Source organism: Pogoniulus pusillus, chromosome 32 (genome assembly GCF_015220805.1).
Source record: "Pogoniulus pusillus isolate bPogPus1 chromosome 32, bPogPus1.pri, whole genome shotgun sequence".
Lineage (NCBI taxonomy): Eukaryota > Metazoa > Chordata > Aves > Piciformes > Lybiidae > Pogoniulus > Pogoniulus pusillus.
Window position 1 is genome coordinate 15,349,232 of NC_087295.1, and position 21,342 is coordinate 15,370,573.

General features: G+C 49.7%; 1 protein-coding gene across 1 annotated transcript in view; it reads right to left on the bottom strand.

The window, feature by feature from the left end:
- Positions 1 to 21,342, bottom strand: part of OSBPL10 (oxysterol binding protein like 10) — a 162,363-nt gene that overhangs the window by 57,284 nt on the left and 83,737 nt on the right. The window contains exon 6 of the mRNA XM_064169540.1: positions 19,085 to 19,239. Coding sequence (XP_064025610.1) covers positions 19,085 to 19,239 — 155 coding nt within the window. The remainder of the gene's footprint in view (positions 1 to 19,084; positions 19,240 to 21,342) is intronic.

Sequence of the window (21,342 nt, forward strand, 5' to 3'; positions counted from 1 at the left end):
GCATTTTCAGACCAGGTAAGCATTGCCATAGTTCCTGTCAGCTCATCACAATTAGTTCCACCAGAGCAGAGAACAGTGAAAGGCCTCATTTTCATTTCTGACTCTCTGAGTTAATGATAGAGGTTTGCAAGCCTCATTTACACTTGCACTTGTGTAACTTGAGAGCTTGTGAACAGGTTTTCTGTGGGTGTAAGATTAAATATAACGCTGTAAGGTCAGGCAGCTTTAGTGCCTGAGTGTAAACGTGGCCAATCTGCCCCCAAGATCCTCACTAGCCTCCTGCCAACGCTGCCATTCTCTCTGTGAAGCAGATACAGTAAGGGTACCTCAGAACACCCCAGAAGCAGTAATATAAACTGACCTGTAAGCTTCTTGCAGGGCTTAATCAGAACTGAACCAACTTGCATGCATCACTTGGTCTCCGTTAGAGAACACCGAATGCTTTTACTAGCACTTGATTAAAAACAGAAGCAAAGAATGCTTTGGGTCCTAAGCCAGCTTAAACATCAGCTATTCAAACCCCCCTGCCACGGGCAGGGACACTTCCCACTAAACCAGGTTCCTCAAAGCACCACTCCAACCCAGCCTTGAACACTTACAGGGATGGGGATCCGTAACTTTTCTGGCAACCTGTTCCAGTGCCTCACAGTGAAAAACTTCTTCCTTGTATCTAATCTTAATCTGCCTTCTTTCAGTTTTAAAACCATACCACATTTCCTTGTGAAGAGGCTGTAGCCAGGTGGGGTTGGGCTCTTCTGCCAGGCAACCACCAATAGAACAAGAGGACACAGTCTCAAGCTGTGCCAGGGCAGGTCTAGGCTGGATGTTAAGAGGCAGTTGTTGTCAGAGAGAGTGATTGGCATTGGAATGGGCTGCCCAGGGAGGTGGTGGAAGCACTGTCTCTGGAGGTGTTGAAGCCAAGCCTGGCTGGGGCACTTAGTGCCATGGTCTGGTTGGTTGGCCAGGGCTGGGTGCTAGGTTGGACTGGATGATATTGGAGGTCTCTTCCAACCTGGTTGATTCTATTCTATTCTATAAATATAAATATATATATATATATATATGTATGTATGTACACACACAGCCAGATGGATGGCAGTGGTTTTGCCCACCTCATGCACTGATGGCCACGTGGTAAAATAAAGAGCAGCAGGACCAGGAAGGTGATGCTGGCGGGCAGGGAGGCAGGGCAAGAGAGAACAAAAGAGGACGTTCCTCTGTTTTGATAGGGGGGTAGACAGGAAGCAGGAGTGGGCTAAGCACTACACCTGGATTAAGGTTCAAAATCCACCCCCGGGAGGAGTCAGGAAGCCCTGGGGTCAGGGTCAAGACCACTCCTCCAGGAGAGTTAACCCTTTGCAATACCAAAAGAGCAGTGATGAGGGCAGGACAGCACAAGAAATTCAAGAAGAAAAAAGGTTGGTCTGGTTTTTAACCAGGAAAGAATGCACTGACCACGAAACAAAGGGCATTTGTGCTTCTGCTGCAGTACAGTCTGTGTGAGCCTGCAGAAAACAGCATCAGAAACTAACAATGGCAGTGAACATGGTTAAGGTTTTTTTTATGAACAAACATGTATTTAAAACCCAAACAGCAATCAGCGCCAAAACATCCCTTCAAACACAGGTCCTGGTCTGGGTTACCTACAGCACTGAAATCCTGTTATGCACCACCTGTTTGTCAGAAAACTTTTTCCCCTGCAGGTTTGTATCTTCTTCACAAGCAACTGCAAACTCTGATTTTCATAAACCTAGGTCAGTGGGTGCTGAAAAGCAGCTAAAAGCCAAGCACAGACTCTACATCAAAGTGTTAAGCACCTGCAGCAGTACAGCATCTTGTGAGCATCTTCCGTGACTACTGCAGTACAGCACTGTGTAACCCACATCCTGAAACACAGGGGAGTGGTGGATAACTTGGGTAAGAGCTGGGAATAAACACTTCTGCATCACTAGACCCAGACAGGAATAGCAACATGAGACCACAATCATGTGTAAGGAGTCTAACAACAGGCACCAGCATAGGCTGGGGGCTGCCTGGCTGGAAAGCAGCTCCGTAGAGAAAGACCCTGGTCCTGGTGGACAGCAAGTTCTGCATGGGACAGCAAGTTCTGCATGGGACAGCAAGTTCTGCATGGGACAGCAAGTTCTGCATGGGACAGCAAGGGAGCCAGTGGCATCCTGGGGTGCACCAGGAAGTGTGGCCAGCAGGTCTAGGGAGGTTCATCTCCCCCTCTACTCTGCCCTGGTGAGACCACACTTGGAATACTGTGTCCAATTTTGGGCTCCCCAGTCCAGGAGAGACATGGACCTGCTGGAGAAAGCCCAGCAGAGAGCCATGAGGATGACTGAGGGACTTGAGCATCTCCCCTGTGGAGAGAAACTGAGAGCCCTGGGGCTTGGAGAAGACTGAGAGATCTCATCAGCATCTATAAACATCTGAGGAGTGGGTGTCAAGGGGCTGGGGCCAATCTCTTTTCAGTGGTGAGCAGCAATAAGGCACGGAGAAACAGCTACAAATGGAACATAGAAGGTTTCACCTCAACATGAGGTGAAGCTTCTTTACAGTGGGGGTGACAGAGCCCTGGCACAGGCTGCCCAGAGAGGTTGTGGAGTCCTCTGGAGACTTTCAAAGCCCGCCTGGATGCATTCCTGTGTGAACTACCCTAGGGGATCCTGCTTCTGTCAGGGAGGTTGGACTCGATCTCTGGAGGTCCCTTGCAACCTCTGAAGCTCTGTCACTCTGTGGAAAGCCCCAGAGACATGCCCTAGATTGAAGCAAACCCCCTAGAAGGCCAGCACAAATCACAACAGAACACTTTATGCTAACCTAACCCCACAGGAAATAGAGACTCCATCGTAAACCACTGCAACAAACCCTACTCCTAGTGCAGCACAGACACAAGAGAAGGACAACTTCCTGAAAGGCATTCAGGTTTTGTTTTGATAATCAGCTCCTGGGAAGCAAGATGGCTACAAATGCCACAGCTGCCACTGTCCAAAGGAGATGGCTCAGAATTCACAAGCACACAAAGCACACAGTGTGGCAGAACAGACTCCCATCTCTGGCTGGGGACAGAGTGGCTGAGAGCAGCCAGGCAGAGAGGAACCTGGGGGTGCTGGGAGAGAAGAGCTGAAGCTGAGGCAACAGTGCCCAGGTGAGCAGCAGAGCCAATGGCATCCTGGGCTGGCTCAGGAGCAGTGTGGGCAGCAGGACAAGGGAGGTTCTTGTGCCCCTGTGCTCAGCATTGCTCAGGCCACATCTGGAGTGCTGTGTCCAGTTCTGGGCTCCTCCATTCAAGAGAGATGTTGAGGTGCTGGAAGGTGTCCAAAGAAGGGCAGCAAGGCTGGGGAAGGGCCTGGAGCACAGCCCTGTGAGGAGAGGCTGAGGGAGCTGGGGGTGTGCAGCCTGCAGCAGAGGAGGCTCAGGGCAGAGCTCATTGCTGTCTACAGCTACCTGCAGGGAGGTTGTAGTCAGGTGGGGTTTAGCCAGGTGCTGGTTCTCTTCTGCCAGGCAAGCAGCAACAGGACAAGGGGACACAGTCTCAAGCTGTGCCAGGGCAGGTCTAGGCTGGATGTGAGGAGGCAGTTCCTGCCAGAGAGAGTGATTGGCATTGGAATGGGCTGCCCAGGGAGGTGGTGGAGTTGCTGTTCCTGGAGGTGTTGAAGCCAAGCCTGGCTGGGGCACTTAGTGCCATGGTCTGGTTGATTGGCCAGGGCTGGGTGCTAGGTTGGAGGTCTCTTCCAACCTGGTTGATTCTATGATATTCAAACCTTTGCTCCCAGTGACAAAATCCCCAGAGGAGCTGCACCAGTTTGTGCACACAGCCTGTGGGACCTCCACTGTCAGCTTTAAGACCTGACTGGACATGACCCTGAGCAAGCTGACTTGATTAGCTCTGCTTTGGGTATGACCTGCAGAGGTTCCCTCCACCCTGGAGTACTCTGTGAGTCCATTGCTCTGCTTGCAAAGCCCAAGTAGCTGAGAAGCAGCTGAAAATCTGGGAAGCAAGAGAACTGAAGTTGTTCAGCCAACTGTAATTGTCACTTTGCATGCTGGGTAAGCAAATCCATGGCAGAAAGAGGCTTCCACATCAGTCAGTAATATACCATCCACATAAGAGAGAGGGCACAAGAAGATGGACAGCTTTAACCTTTACAATCAGCTGGCCTTGCAATACTAATTCACATGCAAATCCAGTTCCTGCAGTGCCAGTTCCTGTATGCAATGTCCCACACCAGCATATTCATAAGAGCCAAGGTACAGCAAGGACACATTAGTACAAGCAGTACCTTTCCCTACCAATCCCTGCTGCCATTTCCTGTCCCATCCACACATATCATCTCCTTGCTGACACACTCACAGGCAGTAAATAGCTCAACCAAACCACCAGCTCGAGTCTCTCAAAAGAAAAACAAAGCAATACAAATCATAGCCTGAGAATGTCCAATGTACACATGAAACAAACCGAGCCTGAAAGGTCAGCAGCTTCTACCCAGCTACCTCCTTAAGGTCAGTGGATCTCTCCACTTGAAAAGCTTCTCACAGGATCACAGCATGTGAGGGGTTGGAAAGGACCCAAAGAGACCATTGGCTTGGATGGCAACACTCTGTGCTGGGTTAGGAACTGGCTGGAGGGCTGAGCCCAGAGAGTGGTGGTGAATGGTGCCACATCCAGCTGGCAGCTGTCACTAGTGGTGTCCCTCAGGGATCTGTGCTGGGCCCCATCCTCTTTAACATCTTCATAGATGATCTGGATGAGGGCATGGAGTCAGTCATCAGCAAGTGTGCAGATGACACCAAGCTGGGGGCAGATGTGACTGGGTTGGAGGGCAGAAGGGCTCTGCAGCAGGACCTTGACCGCCTGGACAGATGGGCAGAGTCCAAGGGGATGGCATTCAATAGCTCCAAGTGCAGGGTGCTGCACTTTGGCCACAGCAACCCCATGCAGAGATACAGGCTGGGGTCGGAGTGGCTGGAGAGCAGCCAGACAGAGAGGGATCTGGGGGTGCTGATTGATACCCACCTGAACATGAGCCAGCAGTGTGCCCAGGTGGCCAAGAGAGCCAGTGGCATCCTGGCCTGCATCAGGAATGGTGTGGCCAGCAGGAGCAGGGAGGTCATTCTGCCCCTGTACTCTGCACTGGTTAGACCACACCTTGAGTGCTGTGTTCAGTTCTGGGCCCCCCAGTTTAGGAGGGACATTGAGATGCTTGAGCGTGTCCAGAGAAGGGCAACGAGGCTGGGGAGAGGCCTTGAGCACAGCCCTACGAGGAGAGGCTGAGGGAGCTGGGATTGGTTAGCCTGGAGAAGAGGAGGCTCAGGGCAGACCTTATTGCTGTCTACAACTACCTGAGGGGTGGTTGTGGCCAGGAGGAGGTTGCTCTCTTCTCTCAGGTGGCCAGCACCAGAACAAGAGGACACAGCCTCAGGCTGCACCAGGGGAAATTTAGGCTGGAGGTGAGGAGAAAGTTCCTCCCTGAGAGAGTCATTGGACACTGGAATGGGCTGCCCGGGGAGGTGGTGGAGTCGCCGTCCCTGGAGCTGTTCAAGGCAGGACTGGACGTGGCACTTGGTGCCATGGTCTGGCCTTGAGCTGTGTGGTAAAGGGTTGGACTTGATGATCTGTGAGGTCTCTTCCAACCTTGGTGATACTGGGATACTGTGAGTCCAAGCCCCAGATCCTCAGATTGATTTCTTTTCCAGCCTGATGAACCACTTGGTGCATCTCAGGGCATGATGACTGTGTGGTCTCTCTATAATACAGAAAAGTCCTGCCTCCCATCTCCTTCCAATTTCTCCTCTCAGACAAAGGTTTATAACCTGGATTTTCATCCAGGCTATTTCCACATGAAGCAGTCACTAGAATTCAGCACCACAAGCAGACACACCTGTGTTTTTCCTATCAAGAGCAGATGGAACACTGGAAGGCACTTTGGACGACAGAGCAAGCTAAATCATGGAATCAGTTAGGCTGGAAGGGACCTCAAGGCTCAGCCAGTTCCAACTTCCTGCCATAGGCAGGGACACCTCCCACTGGAACAGGCTGCTCAAGGCCTCATCCAACCTGGCCTTGAACACCACCAGGGAGGTTGTGGAGCACAGAATCACCCAATGTGATCAATCAGTCAATCAATCAATCAATCAATCAATCAATCACATTGGGTGATTCTGTGCTCCACAACCTCCCTGGGCAACCTGTGCCAGTGTCTCACCACCCTCACTGCAAACAACCCTTTCCTAACATCTACTTTGAACCTCCCCTCTGTCAGTTCAAACCTATTCCCCCTTGTCCTGTTATTACAAGACCTTGTCAATAGTCCCTCCCCAGCCTTCCTGTAGCCCCCTTCAGATACTGAAAGGCTACTATAAGATCACCTCGAAGCCTTCTCTTCTCCAGGCTGAAGAGCCCCAGATCTTGGACCCTGTCCTCATGACAGAGGTGCTCCAGCCCTCTGAGCATCTTTGTGGCCTCTTCTGGACTCATTCCATTACAGAAGAGGGCAGCCCAACTTACAAAGTCTGTTACTGATGGTCTGACTGAGATGGGCAAGTTTACTAATGGGTAGTACAGCCAAACCCACATATACAACAAGAAATAATAAACACATTATATAAAGACACCAAGAAACCAAGAAATAAAACTGAGAGCACAAAGCAAGTCAATTGGCACAATAAATCAGAGCACAAACCTGAAATAAAACTAACACTAACTTCAGAGTTCATCTTGCAGCAAGTGCAGGTTTTGCAATGACCACAGGAAGCAACTGATCAGTTTCACCTCTTTCAGTCTCACTGCACATGAGCCCCAGTTCTTTATACTCCAACAACTCCTTCCCACTGAAATTCACCAGTAAGGATGGAAAGTCACATAAATCTGAGCCCATGGTCATTCAAATTAGATGTGACTTTGTATTAAAGTTTCATGGAATCATAGAATCAGCCAGGTTGGAAGAGAGCTCCAAGCTCAGCCAGCCCAACCTAGCACCCAGCCCTGGCCAATCAACCAGACCATGGCACTAAGTGCCCCAGCCAGGCTTGGCTTCAACACCTCCAGGCACAGCCACTCCACCACCTCCCTGGGCAGCCCATTCCAATGCCAATCACTCTCTCTGACAGGAACTTCCTCCTAACATCCAGCCTAGACCTCCCCTGGCACAACTTGAGACTCTGTCCCCTTGTTCTGTTGCTGCTTGCCTGGCAGCAGAGCCCAACCCCACCTGGCTACAGCCTCCCTGCAGGCAGCTGCAGACAGCAATGAGCTCTGCCCTGAGCCTCCTCTTCTGCCGGCTGCACACCCCCAGCTCCCTCAGCCTCTCCTCACAGGGCTGTGCTCCAGGCCCCTCCCCAGCCTTGCTGCCCTGCTCTCAACACCTTCCAGCACCTCAACATCTCTCTGCAATGGAGGAGCCCAGAACTGGACACAGCACTCCAGGTGTGGCCTGAGCAGTGCTGAGCACAGGGGCAGAAGAACCTCTCCTGTCCTGCTGCCCACACTGCTCCTGAGCCAGCCCAGGATGCCATTGGCTCTGCTGCCCACCTGGGCACTGCTGCCTCCTCTTCAGCCTACTCTCTACCAGCACTCCCAGGTCCCTCTCTGCCTTGCTGCTCTCAGACACTCTGTCCTCAGTCTTTAGTGCTGCCTGGGGTTGTTGTGGCCAAAGTGCAGAACCCTGCCCTTGGCCTTGCTCAGTCTCATCCCACTTCATGTTTAAGCAGCATATTGCTCTCAAGTATATTATGATATACACAGCAAGTGGAATCCATGCATTCTGTGGCAGGAGTGACTCAACAAGAATGCAACGGCTTTGCTTGGAGTTACACAAACAGATTTACTATGGATTGTTGCAACTATTTCAGAAAGGTAGTAAAAAAATCCAAACAAACAACTAGCTGGATTATTCTAGGCATTGTCTGTGCTGCTGCAGAAGGCTTAGGGTCATTAATTCTACTTTTAGCATAATTGTCCATTTAATCCTCAAATATACCTTCCCCTGATTAACCTCAAGCATACCTCCAACTGACTAGCTAAGATTTAATTTTTCAGATGGCCTGCTAGTGCATGGATTAACTGCTACCATCTTTGCCCACAGATTAATTTATCTACCCAGGTCATTACAGGCCAGTTACTGCACTCTGACCCCAAAAGTCCTTAATCACATAGAAGGCAAAAAAGCTGAGCACATTCAGAAATCCTCTAACATTGGTACTAAACTGAAGAGGAACTCTCAGTAACACTGCAGATGTTCCCTTCCCACCCTGAGCTGTACTCTTTCCACTGCTGCATTTGTGACTTCCAACCTGGTTAATTCTCTGACTCTAAATTGATCTCCCAACACCAATTACAGAGGTTTATGCCAAGTACAAATGGAAACTAGGAAACACTAGGAGCAACTGACACTAGGAAACAATCCAGAGTCCTGGGCAAGTCTGCTGAGACAGACACACATGAAGTAGAGGCAACACTGCATTCATTTCTCCTATCTAGCTTAACCTCTAACCCTAAGCTGGACAGTGCTGCTCTCAGCACTTCTAACCCAGTCTGTAGAAGCTGTAAAGGCCACTACCTGCCCTGTGCTCCTGCTTCCTAGAACTGGTTCTACACAACTGATTTTACTCCCCAGCTAAGTCTCTTCTAAGTGGCTGCACATTCTGAGAGTAACAGTCTATGCTCTCAGACAGTAACTATCCACGTCAAGTGACAGCACCTGATGGTGACAGTTACTACTGCAGGATGGTAAGCAGAAAGGCTTTTGCTTACAATTGCTCACATAGAAACCAATCATTGAATCACAGACTCATAGAATCAAGCAGGTTGGAAGAGACCTCCAAGCTCATCCAGCCCAACCTAGCACCCAGCCCTGGCCAATCAACCAGACCATGGCACTAAGTGCCCCAGCCAGGTTTGGCTTCAACACCTCCAGCCACAGAGACTCCACCACCTCCCTGGGCAGCCCATTCCAATGCCAATCACTCTCTCTGCCAACAACTTCCTCCTAACATCCAGCCTAGACCTCCCCTGGCACAACTTGAGACTGTGTCCCCTTGGTCTGTTGCTGTTAGCCTGGGCTGTCACTGCTAAACCTTGTGTGCTACACTGGAGCACTGCAAGTGAAAGGGTCATAAGCATACAGGTAGCATTTATAGGGAAGAGTGGGCAGGACACATGACTCAGAGCTGACCTACAAGGTATTCCACGTATGTCATGCTAACATAAAGCTAAGGGATCCCAAGAGTGAAGTCCCTTTCTTTAATGGTTTGCATCTGAGGAAGACTCTGCCCATTCTTCTGCCTTCAATTCCAGCCCCTGAGTTTCCTTTGTGTATATTTGCACACACTGAATTTATTTGCTATTAAAATGACTGCATTTTCTTTTTATTCTTACTGCAACTCATAAATCTCTACTATTGCCTTTCCCTTCCCCTTCTGGTTGAGGGGTTAGTAGGGTTAATTTTCCTTCCCCTTTCTGGGAAGGGAGATGGATTAACAGAGAGCATTTGGCATCCATTTAGTGGCCAGCCCAGCTTTAACCAGGGACATCTGTAATGGATGATATGAGGAGAGGTTGAGGGAGCTGGGGGTGTTTAGCCTGGAGAAGAGGAGGCTCAGGGGTGATCTTATTACTGTCTACAACTACCTGAAGGGGCATTGTAGCCAGGTGGGGGGTGGCCTCTTCTCCCAGGCAACCAGCAATAGAACAAGGGGACACAGCCTCAAGTTGTGCCAGGGTAGGTCTAGGCTGGATGTTAGGAAGAAGTTCTTCACTGAGAGAGTGATTGGCATTGGAATGGGCTGCCCAGGGAGGTGGTGGAGGCACCGTCCCTGGGGGTCTTCAAGCAAAGCCTGGATGAGGCACTTAGTGACATGGTCTGGTTGATTGGATAGGGCTGGGTGCTAGGTTGGACTGGATGATCTTGGAGGTCTCTTCCAACCTGGTTGGTTCTATGATTCTATGATTCTATGTTAGGATGTATACTAACCTACAGATAGAAAACAACTTCAGCTTGAAAGTGAAGTTGGACAAGAACACATCATTTGTTTAAATTAAGAACTAAGCAGCTCAGTTCCTTCTGTGCATAGCACAGGCCCAGCTTACAGTTGAAAACAACAAGGTTCAGATCATGTAGGGGACCAAAACATCTTTAATAACCTGGACTTGACTGGCCTTGCAGTCACTGCCACAATTAAAACCTGGGTTAGCAGTCAGATAAACAGAGCTAAAGCCTCAATCCCACGGAGCTAAAGCTTCAATCCTATTAAAAAGACACTTGAACACAGAACGTGTGTACGATTCCTTATGAGCACAGGCAAGGACAGGGAAGCAGAGAGACTGCAGACAATTCAAGAAAGATTTTGAGGTGCTGGAATATGTCCAGAGAAGGGCAACAAAGCTGGTGAGGGGCCTGGAGCACAAATCCTATGAGGAGAGGCTGAGGGAGCTGGGCCTGTTTAGCCTGGAGAAGAGGAGGCTCAGGGGTGATCTTATTACTGTCTACAACTACCTGAAGGGGCATTGTAGCCAGGTGGGGGGTGGCCTCTTCTCCCAGGCAACCAGCAACAGAACAAGGGGACACAGTCTCAAGTTGTGCCAGGGTAGGTCTAGGCTGGATGTTAGGAGGAAGTTCTTCACAGAGAGAGTGATTGGCATTGGAATGGGCTGCCCAGGGAGGTGGTGGAGGCACCGTCCCTGGGGGTCTTCAAGAAAAGCCTGGATGAGGCACTTAGTGCCATGGTCTGGTTGACTGGTTAGGGCTGGGTGATAGGTTGCACTGGATGATCTTGGAGCTCTCTTCCAACCTGGTTGATTCTATGATTCTATGACACCAGATCCACAGGATGGAAAGTGATCAGCTGGCTTGGGATTTTAAGGCATGAAAATGACATGAAGAGAGCTGAATCACAGAGGTAGCCACAGCATGGTTTTGGCAATAATTCTTAACTAGAATGTTAGATTGAAAGAAAATTATTCCCTCCCTCTCACCTTCTGCATCAGAACAGCCTGGAGTGTATTTCACTGGCAGCTCAGAAGGGGAAGTCTGACACTCAAAATGACTATCAGCTGAACTGGAACAGCAGCTCACACGTGGAAGTGATTCACACCTTGATTTTACTTGGGCACCACATTCATTACAACTAAATTTACTACAAGAGTTACTATTTTAAACTGCTTTCAGCATTTCTTGGAATGAATGTCAAGATTACAAGCCCTTCTGTGAAGAAAGCAGATTCCTGTGTACTGCTGACTGGACTCAGCCTAAGACCACATCACAGCTCTGAAGCATACACTCTGGCATATTCCAACCAGATTTGTCCTGCTCTGCCTTAAGGTTCTCCCTCCAGTAACACCTTGAAATTGTAATAAAGGTTACACCAAAAAGGCCAAAGTAGTTCACTAAGGGATGCACAAAACTATTTTTCAGATGGAGAGCAGTTGTGTGCAGCTCAGCCTGCTCCTTTGCTTCCATCTGACCCTTCAGGTGGGCAGACCTAAAAATGAAAACAACAGTATCAACTGAAACTTGGGGGGTTGGATTCCTCCCCTTCTCCCCCCAAAATAGGAAAAGTAAAGCACAAAGGTGCCTGAGATGGCTTTGCACTCTGAGATTATGTCTTTCTGTAAGAGTAACAGATGTTAACTTCATGTTATCCTAGAGCAGAACCATGGAATAGCTCCTGAGACAAAGCAGTCACATCAAGAAGAGAGGCTGAGAGGCTGAGGGAGCTGGGATTGGTTAGGCTGGAGAAGAGGAGTCTTAGAGGTGACCTCATTGCTGTCTACAACTACCTGAGGGGAGGTTGTGGCCAGGAGGAGGTTGCTCTCTTCTCTCAGGTGGCCAGCACCAGAACAAGAGGACACAGCCTCAGGCTGTGCCAGGGGAGATTTAGGCTGGAGGTGAGGAGAAAGTTCTTCCCTGAGAGAGTCATTGGACACTGGAATGGGCTGCCCGGGGAGGTGGTGGAGTCGCTGTCCCTGGAGCTGTTCAAGGCAGGACTGGACGTGGCACTTGGTGCCATGGTCTGGCCTTGAGCTCTGTGGTAAAGGGTTGGACTTGATGATCTGTGAGGTCTCTTCCAATCCTAATAATACTGTGATACTGTGAAGAACACACATGATAAAAGCATGCAAGCAATACACAAGAAATTAGCATTGATCACAAACCCTTCTATTTCCTGAACTACTTTAAGCAACATTTCAAATGACATCCTTGCATTTAGAAGTAAGAAACACCCTAAACAACAACAGCAATAAACACCAAGACATTGCTTAAAGAGAAGAATTTTTAGCTGCTAGATTATTTTAGCAGGGGGAAAAGACTCTGCATGCCTGAAAGCCTGAGAGTGCGACAGAGCAGGAAGTCTTACATGATGCACCTATCTGTGGCACCAAAACCCAACTCCACAACTTGCTATACCCCTCAAGAATGCTTAAGTGGTCAAAAAGATGAACCTTGCTATTGCAGAGGACAATTCTCAAGATCCACACTTCTCCACAAACTTATGAAAGGCCTGGCAGAGAACAAGTCATTGGCTTGTTAGTGATGCTGTTAATGCACTGCTGCAGCGTCTATGTGTCGTGGAGGGCCTGTAGCCTGAAAAGAGGCTTATTTATGCCTATGCTTGTCTGGATATGTCTTTCTGCCAGGACCTCTGGTTGTAAACAGGTTGTGTAAGCCCCACACACCCAGCTCGTGTCTCCCTGGGGTAAGCCCATGTGATCCCCATATTTGGGATGGTCCAGGCAAGTGCCTTATGCCTATTATGGTAAGGTTTGGCTGACTGCCAACCTGATTGGTCGTTCTAGTGGCCAAGGGACCATCAATCTTGGCCCACAGTCAATAAATAGGGGTGCACAGGTAAACAAAGAGCTCAGACCTCTGCACAGCTTGGATGCTCAGCCACTCTGACCCTCACTTGCAGCGCTCAGCCGCTCAGACGCCCACACTCAGATGCCATTGCATAGCTCCGATGCTCAGCGGCTCAGACCTCATGCTCTGACCTATCCGCAGCTCACCTGCCTGTGTATCTTACTTGCAGAGCTTACCTAAGCCTGCCTATATATATATAAGGAGCCTATAGTCTCCAGCCAGCTGTGCACATCTGCACACCACTGTGTTATCAGGACCAGATCCTGCACTGCCTTTACGTACGGAGCTCAGACTCCCAGCAGACGCACACCTGCATGCCTGCTGCCTGGCACTGCCTGGTAAGCACCACTGCTGCTGAGATAAGCAGGAAGCAGACTCTGGATTTCTGCACACAAACACGGCCTGAAGCTGTGACAACCGTGCCAGAGACAGCAGGATATTCTCCTGCTATACCTGAGATCCTGCCAGCTCAGAATCCCTGGGCACAGCCTCCAGAAGCAGCCAGCAGCACCAAGGCAGAGAGTGCATCCCTCGCCAGGAGAAAAGGTCAGAGCCCATCATTTCCCCAGAAGCTGGGAAGATTCATCCTTTCCCCCCAAGCCGGGAGGATTCCAGCCTCAAAGTCCATGGGCAGAGATCCCCTGAAGTTTGGATGTTAGGAACAGGCTGTGATATAGCCCAGAGGGTGATTATTGATTACTAAGAGTTGTGAGTAGAAGCTTTAATACCTCTGTAAATATCTGTTGCCTCTGCCATAGAGCAGAAAGAGTTTTCAGCCCATTCTGCTGGATGAACACTGTACAGACCCCAAACAGCATTGAGCTGTGGGGAAAACTCCTCTCTCTGTTTATAGTTTGAATGTTTGCCAGTAATTAATAAGTTCCTGTACATATTTTATCCCAGAATGTTTTCATAACCATGTAAAGAACAATTTAACATTCATATACAGTGGTTGGGGGGGGCAGGGTCCAGAATATTGAGTTTAATAAATCTCTATTTTTATATTATATTCTCTCACCCCAATTAATTTCTCCCCTCTGCCAAATCCAGCATAGCTGCTGAGAATCTCCCTCTGTGACACTATGCCATGTGCTGAGAACTAACAGAGCTATCACTACACACCCAGCCACTTGGTTGTGTTGCAGGGCAAGTGCTGCCACTGGCAGCCTGCTGCATGTGAAAGATCCCACAGCAGTCATCCCCCACCCAACATAACAGAACAATCTCTTTTCTTTCTGAAAACCACTGCTGAGCCACGAAGCCAAAATGATCTTTCCCTTATAAATAACACTGCACAGTACAAGTAGCTGAGTTGGTTGTTCCTCAAGGGTAGTAATTTGATGGCTTTCTAAGGGCAAGTCACTATTTGTTCCCTTGGTACATCTCCTATATTATGTTGAACATTAGCCAAAAAAGCTCTCCCACGCCTCTGGGGCACAGCTTCTGACCAAGAGGTAGAAGTTTTATCACAAAAAGCACAGATTATTTCAGAACAAAGCTCTAGGCCCAGCCAAAGAAGAAAAGGGAGTTAGTTTGAGAGTGCTGACAGAGGAACCAGCACTACCTTCTTCTCTGTTCTGTAGAAGCAAAGGCTTTGGGTAGGCATCTTCTGAAAGCTGAGCCCCAGCAGTAGAACAGTAACCTCTCCAGAAATGGGCACATTTCAGTGCCTAGTTTGGAGGTTTGTGCCAAAGAAAATCATTCAGAGAAATCAGCATTGTTTGGATGATACTTGTGGGCTCCTTTTCTACATCCAAAAGAAGTTCCTAGGGAGATGAAGAAAGCAGGGTCTGCAAAGCCTGCCTGACACAGTGCCTTTTCATGATGAACTCACAGCAACAGCAGACAAGGGAAGGGCAACTGACAGCATCTACCTGGACCTGAGCAAGGCATATGACTCTGTTCCACATGGCATCCTGGTCACCAAACTGGAAACACAGACTGGATGGGTGGAGCACTGCTGGGTAAGGAATTGGCTGGTCAAGGGCACAATGTCCACCTGGAGACCAGTGCCAAGTGGCTCCCTCAGGGGTCAGTGCTGGCACCAGTGCTGTGTAACAGCTTTGACAGTGTCATGGACAGAGGAATCAGTGCACCTTCAGCAAGTGTGCCCATGGCACCAAGCTGTGTGGCACAGTTGACTTGCCAGAGGGCAGGGATCCATCCAGAGGGAGCTGGACAGGCTGCAGAGCTGTGCCCAGGCCAACCTTATGAGGTTCACCAAGGCTAAGTGTAAGGTCCTGCACCTGGGTGGGTGCAATCCCAAGCACAGCTCCAGGCTGGGTGGGGAATGGCTGAGAGCAGCCCTGAGGAACAGGCCCTGGGGATCTGGGCTGGTGAAAAGCTCCACAGGAGCCTGCAGTGTGAGTGCAGCCCAGACACAAGCCTGTGCTGGGCTGCAGCAAGAGCAGTGTGGGCAGCAGGGCAAGGGAGGGGATTCTGCCCCTTGGCTCTGCTCTCCTCAGACCCCACCTGCAGTCCTGGGGGCAGGTCTGGAGCCCCCAGCACAAGCAGGACATGGAAGTGTTGGAGCCAGTGCAGAGGAGGCCACAAGGATGCTGAGAGGGCTGCAGCAGCTCTGCTCTGAGGACAGGCTGAGAGAGTTGGGGCTGTGCAGCCTGGAGAAGAGAAGGCTTTGAGGAGACCTTGGAGAGGCCTTGCAGTGTCTGAAGAGGGCCACAGGAAGGCTGTGGAGGGACCACTGACAAGGTCTTGTAATGACAGGATGAGGAGGAATGGGTTTGAACTGGCAGAGGGGAGATTCAAAGTAGATGTTAGGAAAGGGTTCTCTGCAGTGAGGGGGGTGAGACACTGGCAGAGGTTGCCCAGGGAGGCTGTGGTTGTGGCTGCTCCCTCCCTGGAGGTGTTCAAGGCCAGGTTGGATGAGGCAGGGCAGGTCTAGGCTGGATGTTAGGAGGAAGTTCCTGGCAGAGAGAGTGATTGGCATTGGAATGGGCTGCCCAGGGAGGTGGTGGAGTCGCTGTGGCTGGAGGTGTTGAAGCCAAGCCTGGCTGGGGCACTTAGTGCCATGGTCTGGTTGATTGGCCAGGGCTGGGTGCTAGGTTGGACTGGCTGAGCTTGGAGCTCTCTTCCAACCTGATCGAGTCTATGATGCTATGGGATATGGAATTAGCTGGAAGCTGCAATCAAGAGACTCGCAGTCAACTGCTCAGTGTCCAAGTGGAGATCAGTTACAAGTGGTCCCTCAGGGGTCAGTACTGGGACCAGCCTTGTTTAACATCTGTCAGGGATATGGACATCAGGATTGAGTGCACCCTCACTAGGTTGCACTAGGTGTACTTGACATGCTGGATGGAAGGGATGCCATCCACAAGGACGTGGACAAGCTTGAGAGGTCAGCCCCTGCCTACCTCATGAAGTACAGCAAGGCAAAGTGCAAAGTCCTACACATGAATTGGGGCAATCCCAAGCACAAACACAGGCTGGAACAGTCTCAAGGAGAAGAACTTGCAGGTGTCAGCTGCCAAAAGCTCAACATGAACCAGCCACCTGCACTTGCAGCCCATAAGGCAAATCCTGTCCTGGACTGCATCAGAAGAAGTGTGACCAGCAGGAGGAGGGAGAAGTTTCTCCCCCCTCTACTCTGCTGTTATGAGATGCCCATTGGAGTACTGCATCCAGCCTGGTACCCCCAGCATAGGGAGGACATGGAACTGCTAGAGCAGGTCCAGAAGGGGGCCACAATGATGAACAGAAGGCTGCAGCACCTCCCCTGTGGGGACATAACTAAGGTGTGGTGTTAAGATCTATGTGCCGGTCTCTTTTCAGTGGTGCCCAGTGATAGGACAAGGAACAGGAGATACAAGCTAGAATGCAGAAGGTTCCATGTCAACATGAGGAGACACTTCTCTACAGGGAGGGTGAAGAAACACTGGAATAGGCTGCCCAGAGAGGTTGTGGAGTCTCCTTCTCTGGAGACTTTCAAAACATGCCTGGGATGTGTTCTCGTGCAGCCTGTCCTAGGTGATCCTGTTTTGGCAGGGGTGTTGGACTCGATGACCTCTGGAGGTGCCTTCTAAGCCCCAGCATCCTGTGATTCTGTGACACACTGCAGGAGCTGGTTGCTGTTCAGCCCGGAGAAAAGGAGCCTCTGGGGACATCTCACAGTGGCATTCCAGTGCATGAAAGGAGACCCACAAGAAAGCCAGCAAGAAGCTTCTAAAATGAGCTTGTAGTGATGACAAGGAATGGATTTAAGCTGGAGAAGGGAAGATTTAGACTAGATATAAGGAAGAAAATGTTTTACAGTAAGAGTGGTGAGACACTGGAACAGGCTGCCCAGGAAGGTTATGGATGTCCCCTCCCTGGAGATATTCAGGGCCAGTTGGAGGAGGCCTTGAGCAATCTGGTGTAGTGGAAGGTGTCTAGGCCCATGGCAGGGGCACTGGAACTAGATGGTATCTAAGCTCCCTTCCAACCCAGTCTATGCATCTATGAAAAGGGCAAGTAATAATCACAGTCAGTGCTCTCACTCCTTGGAAAATGGGCTGGCTGCTCACCACCAAATCCAGATGCCTGCCCTGAACTCAGGACAGGCCAGAATATAGTTCAGAACATGCTTAAATCCTGCATGCAGAACCATCAGTGTGTCAAACCAAACATCTCTGATAGCTCTGCAGGCTGTCAGGCACTATGTCCTAGGTGACTGCCCAGCTCCAACAGCATCCTTAGCTGGAGAACAGCTACATTGCTCAAAAGATTTTTCTCTCTTTAGAGCTTGTTCTCTCTCTCTAATCACAACCAGAAGAAGCTCCAGATTCTTATTCAACACTTCACTAAGCTTAGACAGCTGGGTAGAACCTGCAGCACTCTAGGAAAAAGCTTTACTTCTTCTCCCATAAAAGCATCAGACTGCAGCAGCCAAGCTGTCTACAACCACCTGAAGGGAGGCTGTAGCCAGGTGGGGTTGGGCTCTGCTGCCAAGCAAGCAGCAACAGAACAAGGGGACACAGTCTCAAGTTGTGCCAGGAGAGGTCTAGGATGGATGTTAGGAGGAAGCTGTTGGCAGAGAGAGTGATTGGCATTGGAATGGGCTGCCCAGGGAGGTGGTGGAGTGGCTGCGGCTGGAGGTGTTGAAGCCAAGCCTGGATGAGGCACTTAGTGCCATGGTCTGGTTGATTGGCCAGGGCTGGGTGCTAGGTTGGACTGGATGAGCTTGGAGGTCACTTCCAACCTGGCTGACTCTATGATGCTGAGTGCATTTTTATCAGAGACAATCTGCTTTCTATCTGAAGATTAATATGAAAACCTAAAACTTCATAAATTTCACAAGCAAAGCAATACCTCAAGCCAAAGGCACAACTCTTTATTTCCCATCAACAAGGAGAAGGAGATTGGACTTCCAAAAGGCCTCTCAATTAAAACAAGTCATAAATGGCTGATCTCAGCTGCACAATGATGCCCTGAGATGAGTGAAATCAGCTGTTCTTGCTGCAAAGCCCACGCTTCCACATCCCACTCAGCCTTGCTTGGCTCATGAATTTGAAACCACTTTCTAAGAACAGATCTGGAATGGGACCAAAGTAACACTAAAAAAGTTTGGTCTGCCCTGACATTTGTTGAGCTTTTCAATTCAAGATAGTACAAAGGAAGTGGAAAAACCAAACAGCTTTATTGGTGTTCCCAGGCAGTACAGATTCTGTTGAAGGAGACACAAGGTAACTGCAGCCATTCCAATCGCCAAAGAGCATTCGCTGGTTGGAAAACAGCTTCTTCATCTTGTTCAGACACTTCTTCCCCATCCTCCAGGTCCCACATGATCCAGGTGCCCTACAATCTGTGGGGTCTCAGAGTGAAGTGTTTTCCTGGTGGGCAGCAGGAACCAAAGCAGACAGCAGGAGCTGGAGAGAGCCTTTCAGGGCATGAGATGCCTGATAAGCAGCCGTGAGCCTCCTCAAAGAGCCGATGCTTCTGAACTGCCCTTTACCAAGCAAATGCCACAAAAGCACAAATCAACAGGGTGGTGCAGGACGATGTGGACAAGTTCTGCCCATAGTCACTTAACAGGAAAAACAGTCAGAAAACAATAGGGTCTTCCAACTCAAAAAGCAGAGCTCAAGGTACACCCGAGAGCAAACAGTCACAGGGAATCGCAGCAGCAATTACTAAAAGCACCCACACCACTGTACACAAGTTGTACCTAACCAAAGTCAAGTCCCACACACAGCTGCCATGGCCTGAGGAGACCTAAGCATGCTTACCTCTGTGCTTGGCTGCAGTGCCTGTCCGTCCTGGGCCACAGATGGTACTATTGCCCATGTAATGTTGGCACTAGCAGACGACAGGGAGCTGAGGGCACCATTTTTCAGTTGATCTGTGGAGTGTGACTTGGGCCCAGGCCATCCCAGGATACCTTCTAAAGCAGAAAATGGGAGTCAACTTACAAGAGACAAGCTACAGATACCTTCCATTCATCTCACTACACTACTAATGCAAGTCTGCTACTCTCTTCTCTGCTCCCACACAGTTTCCTTTGGTAATAAATCCACTCTAGCATCTTTATACAGATTTATCCATGACCACTTCTGATTTTATTTTAGCTCAATGAAAGAAGACTTTAAAATGTTACTCCTGACACCAAATTTGTATATAAAGCCTACACAATCTAGTACTTTTTGGTAATTAGCTATGAAAGTAACAGGTAGAGAATACTTCCTTAGGAAGTTACTGAAGTAAATCTTCCATCTCTTCTGCCTGAACTCAGTTTGCAGCTTAGCTGCTCTATTTGATCTCTCTCTGTGCTGTTGAAAGCTGTATTAAATGCTAAAATGCCTACCTGCTCCCAAGACCACAGCTCAGAAAAGCTGCCATTAGAAAGATACACATTAAATTTGAATCAAACAGAATTAGACATCAGAACAACTCTTACTTCTGGGGGCACCTGATTTCCAGGATGGGCCAGTGTTTGAAGATGCTGGAGCAGAAAGAACAATCAGCTAAAGTGACTCTACAGCTGTTCCTCCATTACTGCTCTGACACACAGCATCAACACTCGAATCAGCCCTCAGCATAGGGCTTAAATTTCAGCTGAGAATTACACTGCTATAAAATGCAGAGATGTGGATATGAAAACTGCAGCTCTTGAGTTGTTATAATTTGTATGTGTGCCCCAAGGAAGATCTCTGTCTCTCATTGCTGACAACTTCTTCAGTGACCCAAATCAACAAAACATACATAGAAGTACATGCAACTTGTCCTCTCTGTATCATCAGGCCTTAGCAGAGACTGCCTCCTAAATGAAGCAAAGGGTTTGATCTGGTGACGTGCTGAGCCTGGTCCTGTTCAAAATCTTTACTGATGATCTGGAGCAGGGAATTGAGTCCAGCATCAGTAAGTTTGCAGATGACACTAAGCTAGGAGCAGCTGTGGAGCTGTTGGAGGGTAGAAGAGTCCTAAAGAAGAACCTGGACAGGCTGGATGGGTGGGCAGAGACCAAGGGGATGAGATGGAACAAGGCCAAGGGCAGGGTTCTACACTTTGGCCACAACAACCCCAAGCAGTGCTACAGGCTGGGGAAAGAGTGGCTGAGAGCAGCCAGGCAGAGAGGGAGCTGGGGGTGCTGGCAGAGAATAGCTGAAGATGAGGCAGCAGTGCCCAGGTGGGCAGCAGAGCCAATGGCATCCTGGGCTGGCTCAGGAGCAGTGTGGGCAGCAGGACAAGGGAGGTTCTTCTGCCCCTGTGCTCAGCACTGCTCAGGCCACACCTTGAGTGCTGTGTCCAGTTCTGGGCTACTCAGTTCAAGAGAGATGCTGAGGTGCTGGAAGGTGTCCAGAGAAGGGCAGCAAGGCTGGGGAGGGGCCTGGAGCACAGCCCTGTGAGGAGAGGCTGAGGGAGCTGGTGGTGCGCAGCCTGTAGAAGAGGAGGCTCAGGGCAGAGCTCATTGCTGTCTGCAGCTACCTGCAGGGAGGCTGTAGCCAGGTGGGGTTGGGCTCTGCTGCCAGGCAAGCAGCAACAGAGCAAGGGGACACAGTCTCAAGCTGTGCCAGGGCAGGTCTAGGCTGGATGTGAGGAGGAAGTTGTTGTCAGAGAGAGTGATTGGCATTGGAATGGGCTGCTCAGGGAGGTGGTGGAGTGGCCATCCCTGGAGGTGTTGAAGCCAAGCCTGGCTAGGGCACTTAGTGCCATGGTCTGGTTGACTGGCCAGGGCTGGGTGCTAGGTTGGGCTGTGTGAGCTTGGAGGTCTCTTCCAACCTGACTGATTCTATGGTTCTGTGATCTTTCACTTGTGCAAGGTTGACAATTTTATTTTCCTGGTTCCAATTTCCAAACAATGTTTTTGCATGGCAACTGAAGCATGAAATATGCTTAACATCTACCTCAACTCTATAATAAAACCCTGTCTATTATTAAGTCTTTGCTTATAGTCTAAAAAAAAGCTCAGGGTTTTCCCTGGCACAATGGAAGCCAGCATCTACTGATGAAATCCTCACCAGATACTCTAACTATAATAAACAGCCCT